We start from the raw sequence: 21,901 nt of genomic DNA, 5'->3' as shown, positions 1-21,901 counted from the left end.
ACACTGATGTATTAGCTACCAATCCAGCCTAGCATGATGTGATGTTAATTGCTCAAGCTAAGTGATACAGGTTGCATTGTTTCACTCACTATTTATTCTTCTGGCTATTTGTTTTCTGTTCTTACACAGCTGCTGCTTCTCCAATATCTGTTTGATTGATTTGAACATTTAAATCAAGAAATGGTGTGTGTCAACAGGTGTGATATATGTTTGGGTTTACCGTTTGTGTACAACTGTTTTGCTTTTGGCAGGCAAGGAGAGTAACATATAAATTAATATACTAATTTGTTACTTTCAGAGGTGTGCAGTTAATAGTTTCACCAGTATGTTATGATGCCTGTGATGATGTATTTTCTGTCTGCTTACTTAGTCCCTACTCTAGCTGAGTACTGGGTTTAGCTTTGCAATTTCATGTCTAGAGAGCTACTTACCCAGTGGAAGAAAGAACTTCTGAATTACACGGATGGATCAAGCAGCACAGTAATCCAGCCAGCCTCTTTCTTAGCTGCAAAACTGTCTTTTCTTCCAAAATAAACTGCTTTGGTTTTCTGGAAGACAGGTCATGTGTCAAGAACTAACCTGTAACTGAATCCTGTCTGGCTATTTTGTGGACAAGCATGATTTCTCAAGCAGCTTGAGTTAGAGGAACAGTAAGTGATGACTCACCAGCGAGTCATGGTAACTCTGCAGAGGCCAAATAAAATGTATTGCATTAATCTGGATGAAGAAGAATAAATTAAGCACCTAATCGCAGATTAATTTAGGACAGTAAAAATTTAAATACAGCTGTTGAACTGTGCATCCTCAGCAAAATACTCTGCCATCTAAGTCCCTGCAATGTTTCCTCGTACCTTCATATGTCTTCTGCCCAGCTTCAGTTTCTGTGCCAGATTTAGCAAAGTATGGGATTCGCTGGAAACCCCTGCCTCTTAGAAAGGTGAAAGTTCCTCTGTGGTTTGGTTAATATGATCAGTCATGAAAGCAAAAAACTACCTGATAAGCTGTCACCATCAATCACTTGCTGCAGGCATTTGATACAGAGCAGCAACTGTCAGTGAGTAAGCATGGGTAACTAGCTCTGTAACACCTACTAAATGTTAATAACTTACCAGTTAAGGATAAACAGTTGTCCTTGTGATACTGTACTCATTTGTAGACCAGGATTTGGCCAGCTGTTCCTATACCACTCCATTGATTTCATCTATATCTCCATACTTCAAACCTTCACATGAATGGAAGCATGCTAATCATATATTAAATAAAGGACAGAGGCCTAAAATTAAAAAGAAAAAATCATCTTCACAGTGCTACAAGCTAAATGATTCTTTGACGCTCTGCAGTACTTGTTTGCCTGAAGGCAGTATGTTGTGAATGCGTGACTGAAGAAATTTCACGTTTTATATTGCAGCCGGCTGGTAGAATGGAAATGGTCAAGTACCATAAGCCAGCTTTGCACAACAGAGTTTGAGGGAAGATAGGATTAATTAATCTTTTTAGAAAAAGCTAACTTACGTTAGCATCTTATTAATGGTGATTAAATTAAAACAAATTGGAAGAAAGATTCTAGCAGCAGAAGAGGAACGGTCTGGATTAGCTCACCAATGGGAAGGGACAGGAACTTGAAACTGGTTTACAATGGAGCTGAGCAGTTTACGGAATATATCATTGGATAGCCTTGGTATTAAAAACTAAAGCTTTTTGTTAGGAGAGGTAGGTGTCTGACTCATTAGGTGATTGTAAAGTGTTTGGTTGGTCTCATACTTTAATGAAGCCAAAGTTGCAGTAATTCTGCTGAGTTATCCATGGACAGGAGGAAACTTTCTTTCGCCTAAGATGCACAACTTTGTTCTGTCTTGTTTTTTTCCACTTTCTTCCTGCATTCTTGTGAAATATTGGCAGTTCGATACATCAATATGGGTAACATACCCTAATCCTTTTGCTGCTGTTGAGAGGCTTCAGGGCACTGGGGTGTCCTACTCATGTGTAGCGAAAGGGTTGGGTGCAGTAGATGGTTCCTTTTAGTCCTGGGCTCCATCGACCAGAGAATCCCAGCTATCAAGGGTGGTCATGTTGTGGGGATTTAACTGATTTTAAGGAATGTTATTGAGAAAGTTTACCATTTTCAGAATGAAGACTGGCACCGTAAGTGTAATACAGCAGTGTCCGATGAGCCTGTAGGAATGCAGAGCACTGAAGTAGTTCAGTAACCTCAATTACAAACACAGTTTACATGCTGTGTATTTTCTGCAGCTGCTTTTATAACTGATATTTTTGGTCGCCAGAAAACCATGTGGTTGTCAGTTTGTCAGGTTAATGTTTTTATGAAGAACTTAAATGAAGAAAAAGTACAGCACCGCAGTTAGTAAGTGTAGTGAGTCATCCTGAATCAAATAACAGGCTCTTTCTGCAAGTTTAGTCCCGTGGAACTTAGAATGACAGCAGCAGGTATTTTTGCAGAAGTAATATTTAGCTTCCTACCCATTTGTTCATACATTTCAGAACCAATTTTTTGTATTTGGTGCATATATTTACTAATGTTAAAATGTTTTATTTTAATCTGCATTTAATATTTACCCTTCTAAACTTTAAGTAGCGTGTTTCTCTTGCGAGAAGTACTCAGCCTGATTCTTTCTTCTCTGCCAGTAGTTTCTACATCTCTGGTTTATTTTTTCAAGGTTATTGTTTCTTCACATTTGGTTGTTCTTTTTTCCCTATCAAAACCAATATCGTTACTACACACAATGTAGAATGGTCCCATCTGGTCTGCTGTGTTTCTTTGTCATTGCAAATGTTGAAAATCAAAATGCTCTTTGAAATGAGAATAACACTGTTGTAGAGCCTGCTATTACAGTACACCTTTGGGGTGAAAATGATGTCCATAGAGAGTATTCAAACTCTAGAATTTAATCTTTCAGGGTTAAGAGTTTTATGTTTTATGTTTGACATGTCTCCAGCTCATCAAGGAATGTGGTCCTGCTCCCTCCAATTTGATACCATTCATCAACGTGCTGCAGGTGCACTCTGTCCCATCATCCAGGTCGTTAATAAAGACAACAAATAGTGTTGGCCGGAGTGTGGATGCCTGAAGGGAGCTGCTAGTAACTGGCTGCTGCTTGGACTTTGTACTGCTGGTCAGAACCCTTTGAGTCCGGCAGTGCAGCCAGTTTCCTTCAGATCTGCTTATCCAGTCCATATCTTCCCCGGTTTTTCTTCCAAAGACACAAGAGGAGGCAGAGTCAAAGGCCATCCTAAAGTCCACAAGTTACAACATTTCGTTGCCTTCCCCTTCCTTGCCCACAGCGCCAGATTCACCCTAGCGAAATCCATACAGGATATTACCAATCGCCTTGTCCATCATGTGGCTGTCAGTGACTTCCAGGAGATTTGTTCTGTAACTTTCCCAGGGGCAGAGGTGAGACTTGTGACTACCTGAATCCTCTTCTTGCCCTCCTTGAAGATGGGTGTGACATTTGCATTTTTCCAGTCATCAGGAACCTGCCCTGACCACCACGATGTTTCAGTAGCAATGTTGGCCATCATCCTCAGTGCCCTGAGGTACATCCCATCCTGTCCTGTTGACTTCTCTATGGCCAGATTGGCTCAAGAGCTTTCTAGCTGTCTCTTTTACAGTAGATGTTGCTCCAGTCCCACAGGAAGCTCAGGGGCCTGGGAGGCCTGAGAGCAAAACTAACCAGTGAAAACTGAGCTAGGAATAAGCATCGAGTACTTCGGCTTTTTTCATGTCTTCTGTCACTAGGTCCCTTTTTCCACCAGGCAGTGGATCCACATTTTCCATAGCTATACTTTTGTTGTCCCTTACTATGTCAGTCATATTCTAGTATTGTTACATAGATAACTTCTCTGACAGACCCGCATCTCCATATAGATATTCAAAAACAAGGAGTGAGTAATGCATAGGAAATTCTGAAGGCAACAGAAAAGATCAATTGAAATTTTCAAAGTAGAAGTACAGAATTATATAATGAAAGCTGAGGGCAAATGTTTAATATTAATTGGAATAAATTTTCACACAGTGAAGTCACCTGTACCAACGAGTTTCACAAAGCATTTTGAAGGGCACTAGCTTTGACATTTTTGAAAAGATTTCTGAATGGATATTTGGGTAATACCAATTTACACTAGATGTGAACCTTGTCTAAAAACCAAAAAGCGATAACTTTAGAGGCATATCTGATGTGCCTAGAAAATTACTGGTTTAGGAGAAAAGGTCCATCACTAGGCTTCCTCTAGCTCCTCTAAACTGTCAGGTACTGAGTGGTGTCAGGCACTGGTTTTTGAATTGCACAGATCACTCTTCTGACTGGGGTGGTGCTTTCTGTGGTCTCTGTTGATGTCAATGGTGAATATTAACATATAAGGAACCTTTCAAAATTCTCTAATCTGCTTTGAAAGTGTACTTGCAATTATGGTAAATTCCTTTTTGTACTTTCCCATCTTATGATTGTGTGCAGTCTTGCATGTGAAATCTTTGTGTCTGAGTCACTATTTGTCACAGGAGGAATAAAACCTGAAAAGCATGCCGCAGTTTCGGTAGTCCTCCAGGTTGTTTGGTAAGCATAGAAAGAAATAATTTAAAATTACTTTTCTAAGAAGGGAAAATATCTTTTTTCTTTGGGGTTTTTTTTTTTCTCTCTTCAATTATAAAACCTGATTTACTTTAGTGAATATTGTCTACAGTGGAAGCACTTCTGATGAATTACTTTTGTCTGTTGCACTCTTATGGCTGTGCCGATTGACTCCCACAACTTAAATAATTTGAATTAATTTTAAGAATGTTGTGTGTATTTATGCAGATGTATGTTTGATATACAAACATTACATTGTTTATGTAAGAAGGGTTATGTGCAAAAGTGAATATTTTTTAGTAGCTCCTGAGTTAGCATTTTCTATACGTTAAAGTGCCTCTGGCTGTTATTAAACAGATGGTACTAAAAACGTTTCTGTAATTAAACCATATTAAGTTCTGAGACAGGACGTTTTTCAGCAAGCTGAACTTCAAATATGTAGCAAAATGAAAACAAAATGCTCTTAAGCCATAGCTTATTAAATGAGTAAAAATAATATTTGAAAGGGTGGGGTTTTTTTCATAGCTGTGGGTGTTGCATTTAGCAGTTATTCAGGAAATGTAAGTCTTAATATTCAGACCATCGTTTCACATAGTATTACTCCTATCAGTAGTTTCTCCAGAAGGGAAATGTATTTTTGAGTGAAGCCATTAAATTATTTAGGGTCTGATTTGTGCAGTTTGAAGAATACCTACTGAGTATAACATCCCTTTCATGTAAACTGTGGCCTGTGGAAACTGCAATTCTTGAAAGTTTTGATAAGCTAGCGAGCAGTAAAAAATCACCCTGTGCAGCTTCCCATGCCTGTCAAGCAAGACAGCACGGAACCACAAGCAAGGATTTGGCTGGGGGAGACATGCACTTTGCTGATAGCCTCCCCTGCCTGCAGCTTGCTGCCTGGAGGTCACCACCACCGCAGCTCCACCAGCAGAGCAGGTTGTGTCTACCCAAAGTGACCTTTTTTTCTTTGCCTTCTCTCTACCATAGGAAGTATCTTTTTTCCTAGAATCTCTCATGTCCATGCCTTTGCCATTGGTTCTGCTGTGGTCTTTCTTGTCATCTTTAATACATGGATTCATTTTCTGGGTGTTTTATCCTGAGGAACACAGGCTTTGTACTGAGCAGATGGCTGAAATGCACTAGTTTATGTTCACAACTTCAACCTAAGTATCTGGTCATTTTAAAAGGTGCTTGAGTCATAAATTCTCCGAAACTCCTTCCAGTGATGATTTCAAAACTTGATATGCATCTTGCACTGTGATTACGGTGAGGACCTCAAGAAAGTTATTTATAGGGCCATAGGCAAAGGAAAGTTAAATCAAACTGTTGAAATTTCCATCTTACAGACTGCAGTCTGCTGGGAATCCTCTAACACCTTAAGCCTGGGTAAATAATAGGAGCTTAATATCATAGTTGAAGTGATTTCCATAACCTTTTGGGCAAGGTATAATCCTTACCATTTTACATTTGAATTAAAGATGTTTTGTCTGATGCAGGAGACCATTGATGTTCTTTATTGTGTGCTGTAATTTATAGAAACAGTCTGCTACTAGACTAAATTTGTTGCCTTCTCTGCTGCCTCCAGTTGTAAATATTTTGGAAATCAGATAGTTTTTGTCACCTGTTCTTCTTATTTGCTAATAAATCTGTTGTTCACAATGCTGCAAGTTATCTAATCATTGGTTCCTAAGGAAGAAATTTTTTTGCAAGATGGTATTACATTTTGATTATTATGCACTTAGGATTAATTACTTTTGATTGCTCTACACTGCTGTTGATGGTATCATTCTTATTAACCATCCGTATCTTTCTTTTCTGCAGCTTGGGTCCTGTATTTGCACTGTTTGTACCATTTTATTCCTCCATTCCAAGAGTGCAGGTAACACAAGTATTAGGCTACTTTTCCATCACAAACAAGACGCTGGTCTACATACTGGGTTTACAGGTATGGTATGTACTTGCATATTGTTCTTACCAATGTAGTAGTTTGTATTTCTGTATGTTACTTTCTGAATTTTGATGCTTCCACATGTATGATTCCACATATGTTTAGCTAGTGACTGTCCCATCAACTGAAGTATTGAAGAACATGTGTTGCATTTCTACATACTGAAGTGGTGAGCAGTTCTTCCATTGCCTTCTGTCTTCATTGTCTTGTGCAGGAAAACATAATAGGCAGTCCTACAATTTATTTGTCTTGGGGTCAGCAAAATTAACTAGATGAAAATGGATGAAAACAGAACCTGATGCTAAGGCTTATGTCTCTTTCACCTTTCTTATTTGCTTATATTCTTAATTTTATTTATTTTCCTCTTGTCTGAGGAAACAAACAAAGCTATAAAATACAGTAAAACTGTCAGTAAATAATAAAGGTTTTGGCTGAATTCCACTTTTATATAAATTAATATTATTTGTGTATCAATCATTACCATGCAACAGGTAATTTATAATAGTGTAACATAGAGCATAGCAATATCATGTAGTATTATGTTAAATATGAGTATAAAATATAGGTACTATATTGATACAGAAAGGCAGTAGGTGTTCAAAAAAAAACCACTCCAGCAGCCTAGAAATGAATGGACACTCATGTCAGACACTGACTTGTGAAACAGAAGATATGCAAACTTACAAGAAAGTATACTCATTTTTATAGATTCCAGGGACTTAGAAATAGCTGTAGTACTAGCAACAGAAAGCACCAGAGTTATGTGAAGTCTGGTAGAGAGTATTTTAGAATGAATGGTCAGTTTCAGAATATTGAGTTGTGCTCCATATGTGCATTTCCTTCATCCCTCTTGATGTTCAGCCTTTGGATTCCTTCAACTTCTGTGCCAGCACCTTATTTTCTTGATCTTTCATAAATCTTTTTTCATCTCTTCCAAACACATCAGTACCACTATTATTCCAGTCTTTGAGAAAGCCATGTTACTGTCTGAGCTATTCTCCATCATTTCCTTTGCCATTTGCTTTCATATGCACACCACCTCCAACACAGGTCACATTTCCCTGCTGCATATACAACAGTTGCTGCCGTCACACAGAGGCTAAGGGAAAAATCATTTGTACACTGTGCCCTTATCTCAAGTCACTCTTTCTGTAGTCAGAAGTCTAGAGAGCAGGTGTTCTCATGATTCAATTTGCATCATGGAGAACTATTTTAGTACCTGGTATCAGTCTAATTTTCAGCCCATTTTTCTGGTTAGTAGTAACCTTCTCTGGATGCTTAATCACATACTTCACTAGAAACAATGGGCTGTCCTGTTGGCTCATCAGGATTCACTCCAGCCTGTTTCTGTGATTTCATGTTGACAAATATGCCACTGGGTGAGAACTTTATTTCTTTAATTTTAATGCTTATGCTTAGTTTCTCCGTAACTGCATATCTGAGAGCTTCACTTGCACTGTCTGCCCTGCTTGGAGCTCTTCTCCTGTTGCTGCTGAGTCATTTCCTTTGCATCAGTCTATCTTTCAGACTTGTTTTTCTGTGCAGCCTATAACTGACATCCTGTTATACTTAGTATGCTATATGAAAATAAAATGTATTGTTCTGGAGAAGGAGAACAATTGTTGGATCCCTGTGTTTTTTTCCACTTCTGCTTCTGGAATACATCCTTTTTTAATGTTAAACTGAATTTTCACCAAGATAAATGTCTTTGACTTCTCCCATTGTCATGATAAGTACATAGCCTGTATAATATTGCAACAGAGTAGTTCTTTGTAAAATCGAAATTTTAAATCACTGCTCTTGTCTTCTAGCTCTTAACCTCTGGTTCCTACATCTGGATTTTAGCCTTAAGTGGACTGGTAAGTTTCGCTGTTTTAAAAACCATGAGTTGCTTGAAACACTCTGCCATGTGTACAATCAATGCAATATGTTTAGGCTCATAAGGAATAGAAATTACTGAGTAATGTTTTTTGTTTGTGATGGTAAGTAGAAGGCTTTTGTCTTTAGCTTCCGAAGGTGTAAAGCACTGTCTCTCTGGTGTTAAACTGACAGACAAACAAATGAGCTGGTTAATATTTGCAGGGTGCCACTGCTCTCTGACCCACTAAAATTAGTTTTGCTGCCATGGCTATAGCTTGAGACCCACAAATATAAATGAGACTGTTGAGGAAAGGGTAGAAGTTTTTACCTTACTGTTTATTTTTATTTTTATTTTCAAAAGGTCTCAAGCTTTTAGTCCCAAAAGCAGCTTTTAACAACTGTGCTGCAAGGATTTTTCATGTTTTGCTGTTCCCAGCAGATCTGTAGTATAGCCATTTCTCACTGTGATAACAGCAGTCAGGGTGTGAAATCACTTTCTTCACACCAGTCAGATAAAGTTAGTGTGGTCTGTCTTTTTCCTTCCCAACACTGTTCTTAGTACAGAAGCCACTTAGTGTTTAAACAGATTGTACTGAATCTTCCAGATTGTTAGATATGATGGCTTCTTTTAAAATTTTACAAACTTAGAAATTAGGAGCTCAGGTTCTGATTTCTTAGCCCAAAATATTGTCTACTTTCAAACACTGAAAGTGCCACCGCTTCCAAGGAAAAGTTGATGCAATCTGAAGAAGGACTGAAATTGTGCCCTTGCTATTTAGAACCTACTAATTTGAATCTGCAGTGAGCTCAGAATGAAAATGTCTGTGGATGCGTCACTTATTGCTGCTGTAACTCGGTAGTTAGCTGTCTTACCATTTACATTGACTGTTCCAAAATACCCTATGAGCTTGCAGTATAGCTAACAGGAGTGACAGAGCAGTAAATAGTGAAGTCTGCTCAGCAGTTTGGTCGTACCATAAATACCAGTGAAAACAGTGCAGCTAACAAGCCAAAATTTCTCTCTTGTGGAGATCAGCTCAAGCCTCTGTGCCTGCCTAAGGATCTGTGACTTCCTCTGAACACAGTATACTTCCTGTTACTCTTCTGACTCTTTTAATAGCCCTTCCTTTTGAACAGGTGCTCATTAGAGAGGAAAGAAAAGAAAAGGAAAGGCGTTTTAACTCCCTCTTTCCTGGTGGCATGAACTGTATGTGTACTTTGTTATACAGACTTTTAAAGAATGGCTCAAATATTTTTTTATAATATATTATGCAATTCCAGTCTTAATACCCTTTTAATGTACAATTTTATTTAGCTGTATAATGCAACTTTCTTAGGATTCTTCTTCATAAATGACCTATTTTTTTAATTGTGGTTGGTAGTATGTTATACATAGGTATAAGTCCATAGGAATAAATAGAGCTTTCTCTATCATTTGAAGTTTTCATATTGCTTCAGTCAGCATGAGTTAAGTCATCATCAGAGACTTAATTAATGACAAATTTGTCACAAACACAATGGTATGTTTTCAGTCTCGCTTCCTTTTCTGCAGCGAGAGCTGCACTTTCCAGTTTTGTAATTACTGCTACAGTGTGGAAAGAAGTTCATGTTATGAATTCCAGCCATTTTTTGCACAGCATATCTGTCAGACTTTTGTGAATGAGAAATCTCTTTTCCTCCTCTGTTAGAAATGATAGTTTGTCATCCTTTGAGTAAACTTGGTAAAGGAGTAAAGTTTCACAGTATATTAAATAATCTGAAGAGGGATATGAAACACTACAAAGGCACCTTGTAACACTGCAAGTGTATGTACTTGATCATACAGATACAGGTACAGATCATAGAGTAGTTTGGGTTGGAAAGGACCTTTAAAGATCATCTAGCCCCTCGCATGCAGTGAGCTGGGACTTTCCCAATTCCGCCAGGTTGCTCAGTCCAGCCCAGTCCAGCCTGACCCTGAATGTTTCCAGGGGTGGAGTATTCAGCATCTCTTTGGGCAACCTGTACCAGTGTCTCACCACCCTTACAGTAAAACATTTCTTCCCCATATATATGTATATATATATGTATACGTACAATTACAGAAATACATAGCTTGTCAAATTAAAGTTAAATCATGCCAACAGCCTATGTATTTTTGTAGTTCTTACTACTCTTGACATTTTCTAACATACTATATCTTTTGGAATGTAATTCACATGTATTTGTACAAAAAGCCTGAGTAAATAAATGCATGAACACCAAGTCAGCTCGTTCATTGCCTGTTAGACATTTCACTGTGTATATTTTTAGCTCTAAATATCACTTAGACATTTATATGACTGTATATGATTCTGTTCTGCAATTTAGCTTTTGTTGCACTTCTGCTTATGTCAGTATTAAAATGGGTGATGCCGGCGCAATGTTTGGGTTGTTGTCAGTTTCCACTTTCTCTTCACCATGTTCTGAGTTTAGATTTATTTAAATAATCACAATGCATATTTTAACTTGTAATGAACGCTATTAGACTAAATGGGATCTGGGATCTGACTTTCCCAGGTACAAGATGTGGTGCTGAGGCTGATTTCCTTATTCATCTTTGCTAGTGCTGTTAGACTTCCCTGTGTATTCGAGGCAGGGTGTAGACAAACTCAGAATTGTACCGCCTTGAGCTTCTTGTTTTGAAATTATCTCTAATTTTGAATCAACATAGGAATATACTCTTAAAGGCAACTTATTTACTCTCTACATAAAACCAGAGTACCTCTCAATTATTTCATATGTCGGTAAGGGCCTGTTATGTTGTGTAAAACATGCTGTTTAAATACATGATGCTCATTTACAAAAAAGAGAGACTTTAAGAAGTAGACTGTAAAGGAATTCACAAATCTAATGTAATCAGTAACCTGTAATGTCACTCCCGTAACTAATGAAGCTAATTTAGTTTACTGTGTTCTCCCAAGAATATACAATACTTGCTACATACAGTCCAGATCTGGTTTAATGATTGGGGGGGTGGGGCTTATGTCATAAAATTAGGAAACTTCTTATTAGGGATGCAGATACATCATTAAAGTCACATAATCTGTTTCCATTTGACTAATGTAGCTACATCCACAAACATGTCCTGCCATGTGTCCTTCATCCACCAGTTAGTCTGGACATCCTCCAGGCATCCACGTTTAGTCATATGCAGATCTTTAGTCGATGTTAAAGTACGATATTCTTTGAATTCTTTGTCATTCTGTAGTTATATATGATGATTCAGATAAGTCTACATCTAGTTAAATGTCTTGTGGTAGTGCTTTGGTGACACAGAAGAAAGTTTAATACTACTGAGTTTGAACAATTTTTAAAAATATATGAAAGTTGTTTATTAATTGCTTTTTATGCTGTTGATTTATAGCCAAACAATATTCAAATTGGAGTTCAGGGTAGATAAAGACAATTATTCGCAGTAAGTGAAATCTCATTTTTAATTCCTTCTTTTCAATTTGGAATTATGAAAAATGATAGTGAAGGCAAAACTTAAAAGTATGAAATTTAAGTGAAACAATATTAAGAAATAATGAAATGATGTGTTACTGTTACGGCTATTGTTGTTGTGTAAACTAAAATCTAATGCAATAATAGCATTTTAAAAAGCTGTCATTGCTATTTTTCATCTTGAGCTTGTTTTCACCCACATACCTGGTAACAGACTGCTCCACAGTCATTTCTGACTTGAAAAATGACACAAAATGGGGTATCCCTAGCAATTTCTTTTAAACTTAAATAGTTTTATAAGTACATTGAAGCCTTCTTATTGCCTATTTATTTAAGTCTAGTTTTGTGAAAACACTGGACAATCAAAGGGGAACACATTTTTATCATTTCCAGTAGCAAGAAACAGAATTTTTAGGAAAATGTTAACAAATGGGAGAACATAGATCATTTTAAGTTTTCCTGCTGGTGTCTTGTCTTTAACTGCAACTGGTGTTTGAACCTTTGGGTTTGAATTCAGTGTGCCTGGTTGGGGTTGGATCTGCCACTTCTTGTTAGCTGAGTGTATGCACCAGTGGTGCAGTGAGCTCAAATGTCATTTTCAGCTGATTACCCAGCATCTTTGACACCGTCAAGAAATCCCATTAAACACCTCATGGGTGTTCTCAAGATACACTGGGCTGCTCTGTATACTGATCTTCATAGCCCTGCATTGGACTTGCCCCAGCAAGTCCATGTCCTTCCTGTGCTAGGGGGTGCAGAACTGGATCCAGTACTCTGGGTACAGTCTCACCAATGCTCAGACAGGTGGAAGGATCACTTACCTCGTCCTGCTGGCAGTGCAGGAAGCTCAGGACATAGGTTGTAAAGTGCATACCTTGAAATAAGAAATGAAAAAGCGACAGAATAACAGAGATTAGGGAATGAGAAAGAAGCATTGTCTGCCTGCCTCCTAACTTTAGGGCAGGTGCAGATATCCGTATGTAAACTAACTAAGCCATTAATTTGGCCGTATCCCACCCAAAACTGATGTATTTTCATGTGGACAATCGTCAATATTCAGTTGAGTGACTGTAGGTAACTTAATTTGAGAAGAGTTGTCTCTACATTCTACTGACTGTATTGACTTAACCCCATCTGTGGTAGATGCTTAGACACCTTGCTCATGTCTAGATGGCTCCATGTAAACATATTATAACTAAGATGAGATTTACTCCTGCATCAACTAAAGCATCCAAGGAGGAAAGGGGTTGATCCATATGGCATAGAGGGCATGTTAAGGTGGAAGGAAGTTGTAATTGTTTCAGGTCAAGGGAGATGCAGATGTTTCCAATTCTAGAAGAAGAAAGTAGTGGGAAAGGAGGAGAAAGGGTAATAGTGTGTCATATAAGATACTTTCTCTTTTCTACCTATGGCTTCCAAGATACTATAGATAAATGGATTTAATTTCCAGTTTGTATTTCACTCCTAAGTTTTCAGTTTCTCCCTCAGATCTGAGGAAAGGTTCTGTGCCCAAAATTTGGTCTACCTTGTCAACTGTGCCAACTGGTTCAGTAATAGGTAGATAGCTTCTATGAAGTATTTCTAGCCTGTACATGTACACCATCATGGTTGCATTGTTGCCATTGTTTAGAGAGGGAATCTTTGAGAGTAATACAGCTGTGTCTGTACTTTGGAGAAAATCTGCCATAAGATGAGTTGCATCTTAACAGTGCCTGTTTCTTGCTGTTAACTCTGAAACCAACCTTAAATAACCAGCTCGCAAATAGGCTTTTAAATTACAGCTGTGTACATTGGGGCAGATAAATCCAATCATTACCTTTTATGTAAAGAGGTTTGGTTAACCATGTAATGACAATCACCTGCAGAACTCTAGCAGAGACCTGAGGGAACCTATCCTTAGGTCACAAGTACAAGTGAAGAAGATATGTGCTGAAATGGCAGCTTGCACACAAAGAACGCGTGAGGTCTGGTAAGGATTGCACCTGACCAATGAAGATAGCATTGGTGGACCCTGAAGAAAAAGCAATCCACGTTATCTGGGAAATTATGAGCCCGGTCAACTTGGAAGTAAATAGAAGATAGTTAGTTTATCATTATTATAATCTTATTTTTCTGTCAAGCTAACTAATACAAAAGGGTATTTATACTCTGACTGTTTCCGCAAAGGAAACTCAAGCATAACAATCTGTTGTGTTATATTGCAGGTTGTAAGTACAAGTTGAAAATAACATATGTAATGGTTTTATTTGGTGGGTGGTTTTCACACGTTCTCTCTTGATTTGAGAAATGTGTTTCTCTAATCAAGGAAAATACAGAATCTAGACACAAACTTTAACCCCTTGTTTTGATTCTAGTTTTACAGCATTTAGAACATACTAAGGATAAAGCAGATAACATAGGTATAAAAATCTCTTTGCTTTCAATTTGTTGCTCTCTGAAAAATAGCAGAGTCTTGAATACATGTGATTAATACACTTAAATTACTCAAAACAAACTGAGTATTTGTGGTCAAGTTCTAACCATTAGGCAAAATAATTTTCAACATCATTGTCTACACCAATCTGTCTACTGTTTTTCCCATTTGATTTCCTTTTTTAACTTTAATCAAGTACAGTGATTTTAGATATTTCAGTAATGGAGCATATGTCTTTGTAATGTAAAATACTGGAGAGCTTCCGTGTTTGGTTTACCTCATGCAAAAGAGAAACTACAGCTGCTTCCTTTTTCTAAAACATGTACAACTTCAGAGGGATATGAGGGAAGGGGATGGAATTTTTGACTTCATACAGGGGAGGGAAGAGGTTAGGAAACTTCATGTGAAGGACCAGTAGTAAGCCAAGATTACTACTAGTAAGATAAGTTAAGAAACTGAAAAAATGCAAGCACAGTTTTTCTGCCCTGTGCCAATTTCCAGTGTACTCCATTTCCTCTGCTTAGCATTGTGTCTCATACAATATGGTGGATGAGGTTGTAGGTTGTAATAACTAAATGCATTTTGTGTTGTCAGCCAATAATTCTCCATTTTAACAATGTAATCAGCTGCAACATCTTTCTGTGGTAACTCTTCAGAGCCTAAAATACTCTGGAGGTTCATCTGTATGGGGAAGTAGCCCTTTAATCTGATTGATGTACAGTGCTAAATTGGGGTATCATGAGATCATTTTATCTTCATTGAATAAACAAAGTTTGTTTACTTTCTTAAACACTAGAAATTCACTACATATCTGTAAAAAAAAAAAAAGGTGTAAAAAGTTATACTTTGTCAAAGCTTGTTTTTTTAAAAAAATTATATATGAAGTTCCGCATATGAACCAACTAAAGAGGAAGTTCTTTGGAAACACTTGACATTAAGATGGGTGTATGACACTAAACCAGACTGAATCATGAGATACATTTTAACTACAAGTGTCTTCGTTCTCGGTTATTGAAAATATGCAAATAGGTATCTCTTCCTCACTAGATGAAACTTGTTGAAAATCTCTTATAACTGAGCACAGCATTTAAGGTTTCATATACTTCCATCTAATGGTTTTATAATTGGAGTAGGAAATCAGAGGAGAGAGAGGAAGAGGAGTGGCACTGAAATCCTAAATGGTTTGGGGTTGAAACTAGATGATCTTGAGGTCCTTTCCAACCCTAACTATTCTGTGATTCTATGATTCTGTGATCTTAAGGTCCTTTCCAACCCTAACTATTGTATGGTTCTATGTGGAGATAAGGTGGATTGCTGTGTATACTTGGTGCTCTTCACCAGTGAGTCTATCCTTCCATTCATTTCTACTTACGAAGTATTGCTGTCTCACGCCATTTTTTCTGAACAGTTACTGGTCCAAAGTAAGTTTCTTGCCAGGACAAGATGCAGAAGATACACTTCTGCTAATCCCACAGTTTTGTCTTGTTCTGTCACCAGGTGCTTTTTATTTTAGATTTTACTGTGAACTTTATATTGTCAGACTTCTCAACTTCCTGCTTTGTGAGGATGGAAGTCCACAGACTTGGGTTATGCAGTGAATTTCTGTCTAAGGCAGGACAAGGAAGGGCCAAGACACAAGTGTGCTGTTGAGGAGCAGGAAGGAGAGAGAAGACAGCCCATTACAACTGGTACATTGACTATAGACCAGGCATGCTACTCCAGTGAGCTCAGTAAAGCTAGGAAGGCAGATGGGAGCCATGTGTCTCACATGCCGTGCCAAGCACCGTTCTTCATTTTAGCAATGTCCATGAACTTTTAGCCTTATAAAGCCTTTTCTTCTGATCAAGTACGCTGGAATGACTTGCTCTCTACAGCTACCTGAAAGGAGGTTGTAACAAAGTGGGCATCTTGTCCAAATAGGACAAGAGGCAATGGCTTCAAGTTGTGCCAGGGGAGATGAAGACTGGAAATGAAGAAAAATTTCTTCCCCAAAAGGGTTGTCAAGTACAGAAACAGGCTGCCCAGGGAAGTGGTAGAGTCACCATCCCCGGTGATATTTAAAAGATGTGAGGATGTGGGGCTTAGGAACATGGTTTAGTGGTGAACTTGGCAGCATTACGTTAACAATTGGACTTTATGATCTTAAGGGTCTTTTCTAACTTACATGATTCTATGATGCTATGACTAGCTGTCTCTACCTAAAAATACATGAGAATGCTTTTATTGATGCAGCTATTAGTGGGTGCGTGCAGTACACTTCCCCTTCTGAGGCAAACAAGTCCCAAAGTACTGACAGTAAAGACATGCTGCTGCTATCTGTTGTATTTTCTATCTTGAGTTGATCAGAGACTGATTCTGTTTGTGGTTAGTGTGTTCAGACACGTGTCAAGATTTATCATACATTCAGGGAGATGAAGGTTTTCCTATCACCACTTGCTTTGTTTTGTTCTAGTGACTTTTTGAAGCCGTTCAAGATTTAAGGTGCCTTGAAATCATTAGACCTCAACAATGTATGGTAGTTGATAAGAGTGAGCAGAGATCAGTAGCTGGGAAGGGCATTTGGAGGAAGTGAAAGAATGCTGGTGTGATGGTGGACAAGGTATTTTGGTTTTGTAACAGGCAGTTTTCCCTACCTGGTTAACACCTATGCAACCAGGAATGTGGGACCAAAGGGGAGATCTGGCTCCACAGCCTAACAACACAAGATGGGAGGAAGGAAGATAATCTGTCAGTTCTGGTGCTGCTCGTGCATTTTGCATCTAAGAAATCATCAGATTAAATGCATACATAATATTTGCAACCTGGTTCAGTAATGCTTACTTCCAAAAAAATTATATTCCTGGTATGGTAGTCCTACAAGCTAGGTTGTCATGAGTGAAGAACCTATTTACATAACTCTCTTAGAACCTACTGGTTAGTCTCCAAGGGACCTTCTTGCTAGGTAGATACCTCAAGTACTACATACCAAAAGTAAGTAAATGGCAGAAGTGATAGGAATTTTCCTCCTCTTACTCTTTGGCAATTTAATTCTTATTTTCCAGTTGATGTGCACAAGGTTTTGTCATAGGCTTACAGTCATCTGGAACAGTTTCACTAGAGCTGAGGAAAGAATTCCTGAGGTCACAAAGCGGCTTCTGTTCCAGTGCCCTGTCATTCTGGAGTCCAGTCAGGACCGTTCCTTGAGTACGGAAAATTTTTGTTAGAGGCAGCCTTTACTATGATGCCAGAGCATGTGGCCTTCCTCTTATCCTATCCCATTTACCTCCTTCCTCATAGCAAGAAAAAGATTAAGGGGATTAAGGGCAGTTTAAAACTGTTGTCTGTCATTTTAGGATGGTAGCCTCTGTTTGGTCTTGTACCTTTATGACTGACAGCAGTCATAAAATGAAAGTAGAGTAAAATGAAAATTAGTGTTTGCCAAAGCAGAATGTATTTTTCCTAAAAGTCTAATTATCTCACCGGATAATTAACAGTAACCTTGTAAATAATCTGAAAACTGTCCCCCTCCCAAAGAATGTCCTCTTCCCAAAGAAAATACAATTTTCCTACACTGGCTCCCTTTATATATGCACCAATGCATTTGGTATGTTTATACAAAAGTGAGATAAAAATGTGTATCCTCCAATAAGCAGCCCAGATGTAGAGTTTCTACATTTGTTCTAGCATAATTGCTTTGCTTAGGTGTGATTACGGATTTAGGGGGGGAGTTCATATCTCTTCCTGTTCATTTCACTCTGTTGTCATAGCATAATTCGTGTGGCATAACAGGCAATAAATACTCACAAGTACTGAAACGTGGCATGAAGGAGAATGCAGAGAGTTTGTGCAAGAGCTTTGTCCTTCCTGCTGGACCATTTTGGGCTCAAGTGGTAGGGCTTTGTAATGGGATTTAAAATGATGGCTGAGTGGGGACTGTGCGTCATTTATGGGGCACATGGATTTCTGTTGCTAATTCTGAATTCGAGATAAAATCAAGCCCCAAGGCAAGCATGAGTGTGAACGCAGGAAATTGATATTTTTTTTATAGGTGGGAGAAGGGCATCACAAAACCTGGCTTTTTCAATGTCATTTTTTAATGAACTGGGGTTTGAATATTTTTTTGTCTCCTAGAAGGTAGATGGGATCCTTTTGGAATAAGTCTGCGTATACTCTTAAGATTTACCTTCAAATCTGCTGGTTTGATTTTGTTCTTACTCTAAGGGGAGACTTGGGTGCCGAGGGCAGCAGCCAAAAAGGGGTCAGCTTTTTAAGAAGTGTTTACAATGCTTCAGCATCATCAAGGGCAGCCTTAATCTTCTCAGGTCAGCATGCGGCATACCCCGACAAGTTCCTTTACTAGAAATGAAAATTTGGTTCAAATTTTGACCTCTTTGAGAAAGGGTTGCTTGGTCTGAGCTCAAATTCTGAAACAAATAAAAAGCCCCAAGCAGCTTTCTGAGTCACTGGCAGTGCAGTACACAGATTCTTAAAAGTAATAGTCTGTAGTTGTGGGGAAGTTGGAGGTAAAGAAATCCCCTATTCTTTCTCTGATTCTTGTCTGAGAACTCTGGGTAAACACAGTAATGAGTGCTTTAGAAACAGAAAGACCAGCTGCTATCTGCAGCAAAATACAAAGTAAATTTGGTGCATTTAAGCTTTTTGGTTTTGTGATTTATTTTTTGTTGTTGTTGTTGTTGTTGTTTTGGTTTTGGGTGGTTTTTTTAACATTTCCTTTTTCATTTTAGGTTTCTGGGATGTGTTACAATAGCAGTATATTAAAAGTTCATCGAATTCTTTGTGTGCCCAGCTGGGTAGCAAAGATATTTTCTTGGACTCTTGAACCAATCTTCTCATCTGCGGAACCAACAAATGAAGTTCGTGTGGGAATGGGAGCAACAGTTGACATCCAGAGGCAGCAGAGAATGGAGTTACTGGACCGTCAAATCATGATGTCTCAAGTTGCCCAAATGAGGAGGCAAAGGCAGCAGCAGGTATTGATATATGTTCTGTAAGGATTGTACTGTTATCAGAAAAATGCATTTTTGGTTCATGTATCTTTTGTGGTTCCTGTTTCTTAAAAAGAATGTATCTCTTTATTCTCCTCCATCAGTCTGTCATACACTGTTGTACTGCTAATAGTCATTTTAGTGGTTTATATGTGTATGTTAAAACCGCTTCACTAGATGAAAGCAGAATGTTAGGCAATCCTGTAAGGGTAAGTACTTCTGGCATTCTTTCACCAAAAAGAGGCTGAAGGGTAAAGTGCTTGCCTTTCAGTGGTCTTTAGTAAGAGCCATTGAGGAAAGTTAGGAAATCAAAATGCTCCTGACTCTTCTGAATATTTGTATTGTTAGTAACCTTGTCAGAGAGGTTGAAAATTGTCTACAGAACTCTTTTGTTTGCAGATGTACTTTGATCAAGGCTTGTTTCTTTTAAGCAGGTGCAGAAATTAAATTCTCTAACTTTCCTACAGAGGTCAACCAACTTTCTGTTTGACTTTGCCACTTTTAATACTCTTGGTATATTTCCTTATTGAATAGAATAGCAGAGCCTTTTATTTTCTCTGGTTTAGTCAAACCAGCAAATGCAGATATTCACATACTTTGCAGTAAAACAAGGTGTCTCAAGTCACTTTTTCCTGTATCTTAAATGTATGTATTACTACTTTATCAAACCTAGCAGACAACATAGGCCTTGCATAGCTTTATGTAAACATATATTGCTCATAATTTAATTACAGCATAGCAATTCAAGGTCTTTACTGAGTTTTCTCTGCCTGAAATGCAGCTCTGACCTGATGCGCAGGTTCTTGTTGTGTTCGAGGTACTGTAGTGCAAGTAGGTATAGCTATGTTAACCATTAATGCTGCGAGACTTAGAGGTGTGATGGCATAAAGCCAGCAACTGGAGTATGGATCTTTGTTTCCAGTCCCTGATAACAGAATTCCATTTTCCGTGATTTCTTATCTTTTCGGACTGATGAAATTGTTCCTCAGGTGGAAAGATCATAATCTACTTCTCTCTGTTCCCATTAGAGTGTTAATGAGTTTTAACATAAGAATTGTATTAGAAATTACTCAATATTTGAACATTTCTGTTGGACTACAAGCTGCTGGAAGGACTGCAGTCAGGTTTCTTCAGTTAGGAGGAAGAAGCCATTTCCAGTTATGAAGGACAATCTTTGTAATATACCTTTAATTGCAAAAAGCGGTAAATAAGTTCAGAACAGTAAATGATAAGAGTTGATAACATTTTTTTCTCTCCTTTTCTTAGGCTAGGAGCAATGAAAGTGGAAAATACTTTTTCATGTTTGACTTCAAATAGAGTTCTTAGAGGTGGAGGGGTTTAAGAAAATAAATGAACATTATGTGTATCACTAAGATGCTTCCCTTTACAAGTTGCTGAAACACTTTCAAGTTTGGCCTTTAACTTGAGAGCAGCACGTAGTTAACTGATAGTGCTAATCTCTGAAACCAGTGTTCAGAAGGCGATGGGATCAATGTATAAATGTTCCAGACAGGCTCCTCAGAAAAGATGTGTCACAAAGACTTTTGTCTGGCCTTTTTTTTTTTAGTGACTCTCTCACATAATTTACTGGCCATCAACTAAATCACAAAAAGCATAATTCACAAATGTTGAGATGTAGCAGTAAAAATGAAAAGCAGATGATTTCCATCTCAAAATTATATTTACAGAAAATAAAACCTGTTTTTTTGGGTTGCTGTACTTCAGTAAATAAAAAATTTCTAAGACTTTTCAGTCTTAAAAGGTGTAATTTGAAGACAGTGGAGTTGAACAGATCACCTTACAGATGGAATTTAGATTATAGTTTTACCTGTGGGAGTGAAGCTGATAGAAATGCAGATCAGTTTGTTAGGGAGTTCTTTTTGTGAAACTGAAAATAATAGAAGTCAGCAAATATGGCTTTGAATTTTATTTTGGGAGAATGGTGAGTACATTTCTGGAGTCCCACTATGCTGTAGAGGTGAGTTAAATTAACGTTTTCTTTCCTGCTATCCATTTTGTTTGGTGAATGAAGTGAACTTTTAACTTCCCTCTGCATGCCATAGTGCAGCAGTTTTGTTTAGCTGTCCCTTGAGAAGGTGCTTTGCCTGTTCCTCTTACTCAAGTTCATCCGAGAAAAGAGCCAATGCACTTTCTGTGCGTATTTGGTAGCATTAAGGAAGGAGAACACAAGAATGATACATGATTTTAATGGTGCTCTTTTGTAAGTACAGTGTGGCAAACTCTGTTCTGGTCATAAGGGGGCCTCTTTCTTAAATAGATGCTTTATGTAGGAAGTTTTTTCTTCAAGTCTGTGCAAGAAAATCTGAAGAATGTGAGCCTAACAAGTTACACAAGCCAACACAAAATGAGTAAACATTTTAAAAAATGAAAAGGAAAAAAATTAAAGGGGAGGGGTGAGGGAAGCACAGAAAGAAACAAGAGGGAAATGTTTCTCATAGGGTTTTACTGTACCTTCAAGATACTGGGATGTAAATGATTTTATGGGGGGGGGGGGGTTCTTTTCTTTTTTTTTTTTCCTTGCTGTTCACTGAGCTTTTTTTTCCAAACCACAGTTCACTTTGGATATTTCCTACAAGAAAAAAACCCAAAAGACCAAAAAACCCCCAACTACCCCAGAATATCT

General features: G+C 38.0%; 1 protein-coding gene across 2 annotated transcripts in view; it reads left to right on the top strand.

Moving 5' to 3' along the window:
• UBAC2 (UBA domain containing 2) overlaps nucleotides 1-21,901 on the top strand; it is a 93,046-nt gene that overhangs the window by 52,609 nt on the left and 18,536 nt on the right. For both annotated transcript variants that reach the window (XM_065678012.1, XM_065678011.1), the window contains exons 5-7: nucleotides 6,408-6,531; nucleotides 8,346-8,393; nucleotides 18,997-19,242. In XM_065678012.1, coding sequence (XP_065534084.1) covers nucleotides 6,408-6,531; nucleotides 8,346-8,393; nucleotides 18,997-19,242 — 418 coding nt within the window. The remainder of the gene's footprint in view (nucleotides 1-6,407; nucleotides 6,532-8,345; nucleotides 8,394-18,996; nucleotides 19,243-21,901) is intronic.

Source organism: Lathamus discolor, chromosome 4, assembly GCF_037157495.1.
Source record: "Lathamus discolor isolate bLatDis1 chromosome 4, bLatDis1.hap1, whole genome shotgun sequence".
NCBI lineage: Eukaryota > Metazoa > Chordata > Aves > Psittaciformes > Psittacidae > Lathamus > Lathamus discolor.
The sequence above is the reverse complement of the archived record's forward strand: the minus strand, read 5'-3'. Positions and strand labels throughout refer to the sequence as shown.